The sequence below is a fragment of the Cryptomeria japonica genome, chromosome 3 (genome assembly GCF_030272615.1).
Source record: "Cryptomeria japonica chromosome 3, Sugi_1.0, whole genome shotgun sequence".
Taxonomy (NCBI): Eukaryota; Viridiplantae; Streptophyta; class Pinopsida; order Cupressales; family Cupressaceae; genus Cryptomeria; species Cryptomeria japonica.
In genome coordinates, this window is record NC_081407.1 from 982,426,977 (window position 1) to 982,440,078 (window position 13,102).

The 13,102-nt window shown below is 37.1% G+C and overlaps 1 protein-coding gene across 4 annotated transcripts in view; it reads right to left on the reverse strand.

The window, feature by feature from the left end:
• LOC131076207 (uncharacterized) overlaps positions 1 to 13,102 on the reverse strand; it is a 150,436-nt gene that overhangs the window by 118,179 nt on the left and 19,155 nt on the right. For 3 of the 4 annotated variants that reach the window (XM_058013264.2, XM_058013265.2, XM_058013263.2), the window contains exon 6: positions 5,377 to 5,479. The exons of the other annotated variant lie outside the window; for it this stretch is intronic. In XM_058013264.2, the coding sequence (XP_057869247.1) occupies positions 5,377 to 5,479 (103 nt within the window). The remainder of the gene's footprint in view (positions 1 to 5,376; positions 5,480 to 13,102) is intronic. 4 annotated transcript variants of the gene reach the window in all.

A 13,102-nucleotide genomic window follows, 5' to 3' on the forward strand; every position in this document is an offset into this window, starting at 1 on the left:
TGAGCAAGAATAAAAGGTAACATAAGACAACGGGATCAGTAGCACAACTTTAAAGGACTTAAGTTATAACTTAAACGACCTGATATAGGCCATGATAGGTCAATGCCAAGATAGAAGAAAAAGCAACCAAAGCACAAAAGACTTAAGATTTTGGCCATTGACGATAAATAAAACCCTCCTGATTAGCATGATAAACCCTAAATTTGTAGAGGTGCCAACAGAAATTATGGTTTAGAAATTAGTTACAGCACTCCTAAGAGGATGTAATCAGGATTTTTTATAATAGTTTGTACACAACATGTTTGACGAAATGCTAGCAAGCTAAAATCACAAATATTGCAAGTTTAAAACAAATACTTTGGTAGGGGTTATTACAATCAAGCATGTGTCACTGCACTGTCATGTGCTTTGCTAACTCTTGGTAAAACTTGCACTCCATTGAGGCATGCATCCTTCCATTTGCTGACAAATTTTTTTTGAAACCAACCTTCTGCACTCTAACACACAAGTGTCCACTCTTACACTGGTTTGCAAATTTGAACTTTATGCACCTATTTCAATCGTGGATATGTTTATCCAAGTTGTGCCAGTGTATTGGGTATTTGTATGAACGTTCATGATATGAAAAACTTTCATTTCTCTTGGAAGAGTGCATCGGTTTTGTGTAGTTGTTGGCAAAATGTCGAAGCAAAGCTCAATTTAAGGAATGTGTCCATCCTAGCATGATCCAGTGCTTTCATTGATCTTAGGAGTAGTGTAGTTTCTCTAAACCCTCACCCTTTTATCTTTTTTTTCGAGTCAATTAGATCTCACGTTACAGCCGCATTCAAGCAGAGTTCAAACAAAATGTAAGCCCCTTTGTGATTCCAGCAATATCACATCAAACCATTGAGCTTATCCACACATCAAGACCTGACATTTGGAACCTTGGAGTCACCTCAAGTGATCACTTAGATCAACATTTGAGGAGATTTTGTTCAAGAGAGGATACGATACCTTGGTATTTTATTCTGTGTATGAAGTACATAAAAACCACATCAACACATCCCATTTGAAGCATTCCATAACCCAAGAAAGCAGCCAAATTCAAACTCAAAGGACAGCCTCAATTCATCAATAAGAAAAGATAAAAAGCTAAACAGAAGAAATGGGAAGAAATTAGCCACATAAGCCATAAAGTTAGGTAGGCCCGCAGAATTTACCAAGCTATGAAGGTGATTTGAGGTATGGAAGTTATCTTGGCCTCCAGAAACACAACTGAAAAATAAATTGAATGAATGATTCAATAATCGGATAATCTATTCAACAATATACAAGCGTATATAAAGAGATTACAAGGACGACGTTCTAAATTAAGAACAAGTCGTTTAAAGTGAACTACTAAAAAGCTAAACGCTAAATAAAGCTTAAAAGCTAATTAACTAAAAAGAAAAAACTAAATGCTAGATAAAGCTTAAAAGCTAAATGACCATTAAACAAGGAACTAAATATAGGTGACTAAAATATAATTAAATATTCTAATACCCTCCCTTAATGGTCATTCTATCAACTAACTGCCCTACAGAAGACACAGCAGGTCTTTTGATCACATATGAAAAGAACACTCTACTGCGGTCAAAGAAACGAAACTCGGACTCGGCTCGGACTCGGCAAGGCCAAATCGGACTCGGACTCGGGACTCGGCGTCAGACTCGGCTCCAGACTCGGCTGGACTCGGGAAAGTGAAAAACTCAAAAAATTTAGAGATTTTTTAAGATTTAAAACTTGTTTCATGCACCCTTTATTGAATACACCTTAAAGACACAATAACATCATCAAACTCGGCTCATTTGATTACATACACAAGTATACATCAATCACATAAGCATAAACGCAAATTGTAGCTGAAGAAAATAACAAACATAGATATATAAATATTGTCAAATGTATACAATATTACAAAACTCATGGAATAAAAAATCCATGTCATCATATGATCATCATCAAATGTTTCATACAAATACCAAAGGTAAATACAACTACAAGTCTATGGCTCAGAGGAGCCTGCACCATCCGGCCCCAGCCCCCTGCGAAGGCGTCTAAGGTAGTTCCTGGATGATTCGACTGCCATAGCCGCTCCTCGTGACACCATGCCATGCTCACCAACATTAGGAACATCCGTGTCACTATCTGCCTCTGAATCTCCTGTCTGTGCTCGTGCTCTCCGCTCCTCCTCTGCCATGGCTACAGTCTCAACCTCTATATCTACCTGGTCGATCCAATCAATGTCAGACTCGGAGGTTAAATTTTCTCTACTTCTATCGACACAGTTTCCCCCATATTTTTCGACGGGGGTTTGGGGGCAGCGCCCCCAAGGTGGGGTCAAGGGGCAGCGCCCCTTGCGCGCTTCCTGTCGCGATACAGGGCGAGGTCGAGGGGCAGCGCCCCGCGAGGCCAAAAAAACTTATTACAAGTCTGAATTAGGGTTTCTTTGAGAGTCTTCCTTAGGGCCTGGTTTTGCACTTGTTGCTAATTGGGTCTTGCTTGGTGAGTATCATTCTTGAAGGTCCAAGCTAGGTCAAGTTGGTGAGTGATAAAGTCTGGAATGTCATCTTGATCTTCAAATGCCCTGAAATTTGGCTAAGTCTGAAATGTCCTGATCCTGAAATTTGACTAAGTCTGGAAAACTGAAGAATCCTCCAAAAACTAGATTTTGCAATATAACTCTTGGAGGCCCGAAACCACTCTCAAACATCCTGACAGTATATATGGAATATAACTTAAAGTATAAGAAAGAAGAAAGATATAAGGAAATGTCACTTATACTTAAATGTTATATTCCATAAAATAATCCTAACGGAGAAACCAAAATGTCAAATTTCGCCCTTCCAAAAAAACTTATTACTTTTTAAAAAAACTTTTTAAAATGTTTTTTTTTTGTCATTTTATTAACCCAGCCAGTAGCCGAGTCTGGGGCTCAGGACTCGGCGAGTCTGGCGATTTTGAGCCAAAATCGCCAACTCGGCGAGTCTGGCGAGTTTACTCTCCAGACTCGGCCGAGTCCGAGTCCGAGCCCCTGGGACTCGTTTGGCCTGACTCGGACTCGGACTCGCCGAGTTTGGGCGATTTCGGGCGATTTTCGTTTCTCTGACTGCGGTGGAGATCCTCCCTGAATTTGAAGTGTGTTAATGACCAAGAATACCAGAATCCATCCAACCTGATGTTGGGTAACCAAACTGAAACCTGAAACCATGATTTTGAGGAAAATCGGCAAACCCTCCAAAACTGAAGATACAAATCATCATTTTTGTGGAAAAAATGGTAAAAAACCCTAAATCGATTTTTGAGGAAAAAATCGAACAAAACCCTGAAACTTCACATGGCAAGACCCAAAACATCACGTGATAAGACACCAAACATCACGTGGTAAAACATCAGACATCACGCGGGAAAACAACAGACAACATCACGTGGTAAAATACCAGACATCACATGGTAAAACCCTAATTTTTGAGGAAAAAATCAAGCAAAACCCTCCCATGATTTTTTATGGTGAAAAATCAAAAAACCCACGCAAGCGTTGCAAATGACAGATAATAATTTTTAAGGAAAAAATTCTAAACCCTGCGAACAATTTTTGAGGAAAAAAAATGTGAAAACCCTGGGACCTTTAGGACAAGGTCTAGCCTAAATCAATCTGATCAAGGCAAAGATATTCAAATATCGTGAACATGCACTGTTTCCAGGTGTTGTGGCAGTTATTGAACTTTTGACTATGTTCCAACATGATGTTGGTCAAAGACGCCATCACGAAGATGGAGGTTGATTTGAACGAGGTCAACCTACTGAAAGCATGAGACAGAAGAATCTGATTCAAAAATCAGAAAAGAAGCAGCTGCACAAAAAATCTGAAACCCTGGAGGAGAATTCTGGCATGAATTCCAAGGCGCGAATTTCGAGGTTTGGAAGAAACCCAAAAATTAAAATTTTCTGCAAACTTCAAACCTAAAAATTTTTCCTGAAAATAATCAAAAAAAATAATAATTTGCAGAAAATAAAAAAATATCTCTGATTTTTTTGTTAAAAAAAAAAAAAAAATTTGACGATTTTTTTTTCAAAAAAAACACAAAAAAATAGGGGCAGAAACCCTAGGTCGGATGTACAGCATAAACAGCGCCCACAAAATTAACAGAAATCGCTGACTGTTTTTAAATTCCAAGCAAATTCGCTGGCACAAAATTTGAGGCACGGAAAACGAGGCAACCAGAAAAATCTGAGATCAACCCAAAAAATATCTCGAAAAACCCACCAAGAATCTAAAATCAAAATATAGATCCGATGGCTCAAAAATTGAGGCACAGAAAACGATGCACCCAGAAAAATCTGACGACGACCCAATTGAGGTCTCGAAAAACCCACCAAGAATCTACAAGAAAAATAAAATTTCGACTTGAATTGAAGGGTCAAAACCCTAGTCGAAAACCGCAGAAACCCTAGGAAAATTTTCAATCTGCAAAAAAAAACAACTAGGTTGCAGGCCCGAAAATCTCCAGAACCCTTAAAAAAATATGAACTGCTGCCCAGCACAAAAAAATTCGCCCACGAACCAGAAACCCTCAAAACTCTCAAAAATAAAGAGATTACAAGGACTACGTTCTAAATTAAGAACAAGTCGTTGAAAGTGAACTACTAAAAAGCTAAACACTAAATAAAGCTTAAAAGCTAATTAACTAAAAAGAAAAAGCTAAATGCTAAATAAAGCTTAAAAGCTAAATGACCATTAAACAAGGAACTATATATAGGTGACTAAAATGAAATTAAATATTCTAATAGCAACTAACCAGCAAGGTAACTACATACATCTCGGCGAAAAAACAAGGCATACATAAAACTAGCATTGAATGAGAAGGCAATTGAAGACACGAGGAAGATAGTGTCAATCTTATCCCACCAAACAAAAGTTGTCTAGGCATCAAAAATATGTATAAGAAAGCTCATTTAAACACATTCATGTTGCCACTTGATCTTTCTCCAAACCCATTATAACTGCAGATATAAAGTGGTCATATTCTGCTTGTTTCTAGGATAGATCTGTTGTGATTATTAAGGAAAAAATTGGAGTCAGGGAACTGTCTGTTTTACAGATAACAAGTACAGAAAAGAACGTTAAATAATCCAATCCCCAAAAAATTCTCAGCAGTAAATACTCGTTGATACATATTACAAATTAGTACTAAATATTTGCCATCCAAAAGTACCATAGCACTTTGTGTGAAGAAGAATTCAATTATTGCATTCACCAATTCTTGCGTTGAATAAGATGCATAAAGGCAAAAGACGGAAAAGGAGCAAACATCAATAGCCCATAAAATAATTCAAGATTGTGCTATCTATTACCTAAGCGTTCTGAAAATTTCTTTAGTTCCAGCTCTAAGTTCTGAATGTGTCTCTCATCTCTTTCACGAGCTTTAGTCAATTCATCCACCTTGGCTTCAGCATCCTGAATGAATTGAGGAATAAAATAATAGTCAATTGGTGCAACAAGTTCCAATAAGACAGAAATTTGTAATAATACAATACCCAAGGTGGGAATACATCTAGGAATATAAAATCCTCACCTGCTTCATATTGTTCAGAGATGTTCTCAAAAGTTGAAAAACATGTTACTACTGAGAACAAGGATTTATAAGCAGAATATAGACTCCAATTTTTTAAGGGTTTTAAAGTAATTCAGTTTAACATTGGATGGGAACCTGTGGATGCTACTAAAAGCAAATGATCATGGGAAAATACAAGTGCTCCATGGGGATGCATCCCTTGTCCTTGGGGACATCCCAGATGCTTTGTGGCCATAAGAATGCAGAGGGAATGTCCCCCTCATGCCCTCTTTTTTCCGATTTTTTTTCTCATATCCCTGAGATGTTTTGGAATTGTTTTGGTGTTGCATTTCTGTTTCCTGTTTCAGAGGGGGTGCATGAGGCATCTTGATGTCTACGTTACATTGACAACCATCACCAACATACTGTGGAGATCCTGGAGATGTCATGACATCCCCAACATCGAAAAAAAAATTACATTAATAGAATAATAATAATAAAAAGCTAAGTTACCAGATTCTTCTGTGCAATTGCTGGAACCTGGTTCGGTTCGCCCAAAATTCTGGTTCGTTGGAAATTAGCCCAAAACTTGCCCAGGGTTTGTAGTTTGCCCTGTGGATTCGATCAGCAGGACCCAGGGAGAGTTTTGAAGCTTTTCCAGAGAATTTTGACCCCAGCAGTAGAACCCGAGGAGAATTTGGGCGATTTGACCCATTTTTTAATTTTTTCGGTTTTTTAATTTTTAAGTTTTCTTTTTGATTCTTCTGTCTTGCAAATTCAAAAGAGTGTACTTTCAAAGGGAAAAGAATACTGATATCACTCACCCTATACTAGATGCATGGATAACAAATTTGATTCAGATTTTGAACTGTTTATAATTTAAATCTATTATAGTTGTGTTTCATGTGTGTTTAATTCATTACAAACAGCTATTCACTGTCATGTCATTTTCTCTTCAAACTGGGTGTGGCTATGTAAGCTCTAATGGGTTAGGGCAATTAAAAGAAAGCCTAGGGTTATTACATTGCTATTAGAGACAACAAACCTGCCAGCCTTTTGAGTAAACCTGCCAGCCTTTTGAGTGTGTTGTGTATGCAGCTAAGCATGGGTCTTGGAAAGAAGTTAGAAGATGAGTCACGATAGTTAGGGTGTGGAATTGAAGGTAGGGGTAAGAAGATGATGGATTAGGATGAGGATTGGAGAGCCTTAATGCAAATACAACAAAGAGCACATAGCTAGGAACAAATGGCAAAACAGCAAGAGCAAACAACATAAATACTTCTTCAAATGTTGTAAAACATGAACAATTCTAACAATTCCACCAAATCTACACAAAATAATGGAGTAGAGGTAGTAACTCAAATAAAATTGTGGACCTACATAGCCTATATTCTTTCCTAGAGTTGAGTTGACACAAGAAGACGAAGAGTTGAATCGAATAGAAAATGATTTCAATGCTTGCATAGATTTATATTCAAAACTTATCTAGATTTAGATGTCAAATCACATTTGTATATATTTGTTGCTGCATATATGTATATATTTTTATTTTTATATGTTTTTGTACGGACGAACCCAAAGTGAACCCAAAGCCACCCCCCCAAAGAAATGAACGATTTGCGAACCAGAATCCGATTCCAAATCGGGACCGGCAACTTAGATAAAAAGGAAGAGGCTTATTCCCAAAATATTTATTTCATGGTCCTCAACAATATGGCAATCAAATATTCATATTTGCAATTTCACAGTTGTATTTCAGTGTTTCATTCAAATTTCAATTTCAATTTGCAGATATCAATGTTGAATGTTCCTTGTTTAATGTTCAAGGTCATGTCATTTGTACTTAAATTTCAGCTCTTAATTTTTCCTTATGTGTAACAGTTTAATTATTCGATCAAAAGGATTATAAATATATGTTCTTTAATCTTCTTGTATTTTGCATGCACAAAGATACATATATCATTCCTGTTAGTTTTTAATTAGGGTGAAGTGAAGAGCGGATTCCAATTGCCTAAGGCAACATTGGAATCCGCCCTTAAGGGCTAGGCCCTTTACCTTAAAAAGGTAACGTGCACCCTTTAGGGCTGGGCCCTTCTCACACGCCACTCTCAATAGGGCCGACCCCATAACCCACACATCATGATACGACTCTCTCCAAATGAAACGTGCGAAAGGGAAAAAGGAATTAATAAATAAAATGTTTATTGCAAGCCGACCTGAAGGTTTACCGCAAAAGGAAAGATATATATATGAATCAAATCATTCATTTATATAACATACATAACAGCGAATTCTATCTGCAATTAAGAGGTGCGAAATACATCAATTCAAAGGCGAATATCTTCAAAAGTGCGAACTCCATTAGCTTCCTTCATTGTTATCTCTGCTGTTAGGGGAGTGCTCTCTATCATGCGTTGAAGGACCTGCTGTTCTGAAGTTGGTCACAGTCATCAGCTGAAGACACACATTTCATCCATCTGCCATTCAAAGTCAAATCCTTGGTTGCTGGTTGGTACAATCAAAGGCAGATCCGAAACTGGTTAAGAGGCAGATCTGAGATTACTGAAAACTGAAGATGCCATTAGCCCTAAGGGTAAACTGAGATAAGTATTGTAATCAGAATATTAGTCATAATCCATAATCAGATCTGAGGATCTTTTCTGGCTGGATTTTTCCTCCTAGGAGGTTTTCCCAGGGTAATAAGTGTCTTATTCATCTTTGGTTACTTTTCTGTTTGTTCCTAAATCTGAAACTTACTTAATCTAACAGCAAACTATCTGAATTAAAGGTTAATTCTGTTTTCTAAGTTTTCTTTATTGATCTGAAAGTATAAAATTAACAATCCATTTTCCCCTGACCATCCCAAAATATAACCAAATGTTTTGTTGTCCAAGAAGCATGTCCCCAAAGTCTAGCCAACATATTTGCTGTCCAGGAAACATGTTCTCGTGTCATAGAAAATCAGAGGAAAATAAGAAAATACTCAAATTGATGAGAACTTGTATCATATCTTAATCCATAAACTAAGCAACATATTCCTAACTAGATTACCAAATATGGGTTCTATCAACATTATCACTCGAAACAATCACTAAACAAGCATAAGAGTGTCTTAACAGATCTCAAACTATAGGACACTCATACAAATGCATCTAAACATAATCAAGAACCATAGGAAAACAAAAACAGAAATGGCAAAGACCATGACTATGACTAAGATGCATATTTTGACTTGGACAAAACCCTAAGTAGGAAGAAACTCCAATTGAGGGGCAAATTCCACCTCGTCTCCACTATGTAATCAGCCAAGTACTAAAAAATACAATGAACATAAAGATCTGAGTTCAACCTAAGAAGCTTAACAACCTGTTACAAGAGCTCCCAAGTACATCAATCTGCTGCTCTACTCCAATGGTGTCTTCCAATGCAAACTCTCTTACTTACAATGAGAAAACAGAGAACCAACCCTGTGCAGGCATCAAAATATGTATATGTACCTTCCCACACACTTCCCAAGAGTTAGGACATCCATTCCCATGCTTGGAAGTGGAAAACAAATATTCAAATTCCTAGTTTTGCACACACTGGCAAATTCACCAGTTAACAAAATAAAGTTCACCACTTCAGCTGAATTTGCCAAGGTAAACAGCCGTCCGCCATGATGGCTAATGAGTTTGTCATGGTGTGCACATGTTTGCCACCTATGTAAGCAGCAAACCCACCAAAAGTAACAAAATGTCAAGTTTTTTAGATCTGCACGTAAATCTGTCTTCTCCCCTGATATGCTCTGGATTCCCAACTTTTAACAACCCTGAATACAAGTCCTCAGTCTTCCAAAACCAACAAAAACTGACTTATCCACAACCTTGACTGGTCCTTCTTGATTGAAATTGAGAAAAATCAACCTTAAAATCATGATCTAGATCCAATCTTCAGATACTCCTCCCGAATGATGAAGCTTTTGGACCTAAGGTGTTTCAACCCAATGCTCCACTATTAAACCCCCAATATTTTACGGTTACCACTTAAGTTCATCTCACTAGACAATTTTAGCTTGCTTACCTCAATACAAGCCTACATCCACATATAAAATTGTTAGTTAACAGGTTTGTCTTTTCAAAATAACACTTGAAATGACTCTTTATGCCCGAGATGAAAGACAAATTAGAAACTAACAGTTGGAGGGATCATCATTGTATTAAAGGTCTTCCTCTATCATCATTGTATTAATGATCTTCCTATGAATTTTAGAGTTACAGCTCCCTCTTATGATGTATTTTGGATTTTGCAGGTATGCTTTTAACCAAAAAGTAGGAAAGGCAACTAACATTTGGGCATTACTATGCTGTAGATGTGATTATGGATTCAGATTTTAAAGGGGGGGCAGAAATAGATGGCACAAAGTTCACCCACAAGTGATAATTAGGAAAAATAAACACCACTCCTGTTGATGTCTTTTTATGCACCTCAAACACAGAATAAAATACGAAAGGTATTCTATTCTCTCTTGATCAAAATCTCTTTGGATGCTGAATTATATGATCACCAAGACGACTCCAAGATTTTTATAGTTAGGTCTTGACTTATGGATAGCTCAATGGTTGATGTGATTTTGCTGGAATCACAAAGGGGACTTACATTGTACATGAACTTGTTTCAATGCAACTGGAATATGAAGACTTACTTAACTTGGAAAACAAATAGCAAAAATAATTAAGGGTTGAGAAAGCTAATCTAATCCTAAGAATCTAGGTACTAATTGTTGATTAGGTGTGACCAAACCAAGCTTTGTTTCGCCATCAAGGAACAACTACACAAAACTAGTGCAATCTCCTACGGATAAACGAATGATTTTCAAATCACCAATGCACATCAACCACACAAACAATGAGCATGAAGTAATAGAAGTTAAGCTTTCACACAAGTTCAGTTGACCATGCACTGCAATTTGCAATCAACAAATCACAAATAGTATGAACATTAGGTACACCATTCATCAACAATGATATCTTCCATTCATCTAATCGACTTTAAAGAAAATTAGAAGTAGAGACCATGTGACATGTTGAATTAACATAAAGAATTACCATAACTTCAATGAAAACAATACATTTCTTACAACAAGATTTTGGCAACAATCTTTGCCTTCTCCTATTCTAACTTCTAATTCCTATTTGTTGTCTATTCTCCTACTATCTTCTATTACTCTCTTATTGTTAACCTTTACAAATGAGAGATTTGAGCCTTTTATAGTGCTCTCAATACAATTCAATGGCTCAAACTGATTCTCAAATCAATGGCCCAAATTCAACAATAAAACCCTAATTAGGGTTTGTTACAACAAACTCATTTTCGGCCGATAAGAAAATTACATTTAGGTCCAATATTGAATGCGAACCAATAGAAAATGAGGCTAGGTACCTGTTGACGTGTATTTTGTACACTATCAAACACAGAATAAAATACCTAAGGTACCTTATCCTCTCTTGAGTAGAGCCTCTGATTGCTGAAGATGTCACAAAAAAGGATCAATCAAGATGACTCCAAGGTTCTTCGATGTAGGGTCTCTACGTGTGGATAAGCTCTCTGTGGTATGATGTGATTTGCTGGAATCACAAGGGGACTTACATTTGATGATTGAACGTCTGATCTGCTTTGATTATTGCTGGAACATAGGACTTCACTAGCTTTGATTTTAAAAAAAGGAAAAAAAGACGAAGGCAAGGAAAGGATCTAATTCTAATACTAAGAATGTAGGAGCAATGAATGATCTTTGATGAAATTCTAACTAAGTCTTGTTTTGACATCACAGGAACATCTCCACAAGGTTAGTGCGATCTTCGAAGGAAAGCTTTATGATGTTCAAATCATCACTGCAAGCATAGACACCATCAGGTTGATGCATATCAATGAAGAAGCGACAATTGAAGTTAAGCTTAAGCTGAATGATTCCAGTTGACTACGCAAGGCAAGTCTGCAATCAACAAATCGCTAGTAGTATGGATATACGAATTTCACCATCAATCAAGCACATTTCTTCCACTCATCTAATAACATGAAATCAAATATGAGAAGTATAAAGACCATGCAAATTGTCGAATCGACCCATAAATTTCACCATTTCTTCAATGAAGTTACAAGTCTTTTACAACAACATCTTGGCAACAATCTTTGCCTTCTCTCTCTACTCTACTCTAATTGCTATTCTATCAACTAGCTAATCACCTTCTAACTACTCTCTATCTGTCTTCTAACTGCTTCCAACTATTCTTTCTAACTATTGCCTTTACAAAATGAAGAATCGGGGTTTATATAGTGCCCTCAATACAATTCGATGGCTTAGATCAATTCGAGATCATTGGCCAAGATTCAACAATGAAAACCCTAATTAGGGTTTGTTACAACCATTACATAACATTTAATGCTTAACCAATGATAAAATTGTATTGCTTGGACACATGTCCTCTCTAGAAAATTCCACCAATGGATAGCTGGGGTAGGTACATCGGAGTTTGTGCCACCTTCCATGAGTTAGGTACATTGAATCTGGAAATGCTGAGGTGGACCACACTGACTGGAGAAGTGATGACTAGGATGCCACCTCGTCTGACACTTGTAACTTGGTAAATATTCAACTTGATGTTGTTGAGAAGCTAGCTTTAATTAATTCATCTGGAACTATCTGCTTCTTCAACGAACCCTTGTTCTAACTTCTTGTATCCTTGATGTGCAGGATGATGATGTACCTCGCCTTGGAATGCTAGATTGGAGAAGTCGCTCTTGATGACGTTAGTCCAAAGAAGGCCGTCCTTGTCGATGCTAGACTAGAGGAGGTCGCTCTTGTCCTTGCTTGATCGTCCTTGGAGGAGACCGTCCTTGATCTGGCTTGATTTTACAACTCCGGGATCTCCATTTGATGCCTACACAAAATATTAAAGTTAGTCTTTTGAGCATCAAACCTCAAAGCATGAAATTTAAGACCTTTCAACGGTAAAACTTAAGATATTAATTTGAAAAAGTCATGATAAATCAAGAACTACACATTTTCAAATTAATAATGAATGGAATTTGGATCTTCAAGAACTACACTTTACAAAATTGCAATGGGATCATAATAAGTCTTGAATAAGAACTTCAAAAAATGATTCTTCATACCTTCCCTTTGAGTATTTAAGTACAAAACCTTGAAAAATGAAGGAAGAGGACCGGATTTTGTTGGGCAAGATTTATAGTCCTTCCTTGGATGAAGTACGCCTCCTCTAGTTTGAAAAAGAATAAACTCCACTAGCCTCTTCAAAAATCTGGAAATTCGCCTTCAAATGTCTTCAAAAAATCTGGAAATTATCCTCCAATCTAGCTAGAAATTCACCTCTCCAATAGCTTTCAAGATGAATTTCGCCCTCCACAAGCCTCTGGATTTCGCTCCTCAAATTGCTCTCCAATTTCGCACTTGAAAGGATGATTGAATGATTTGAATTGTGAAACAACACCTCCAATATATAGAGCGCTCACCTTCTACATCTCCC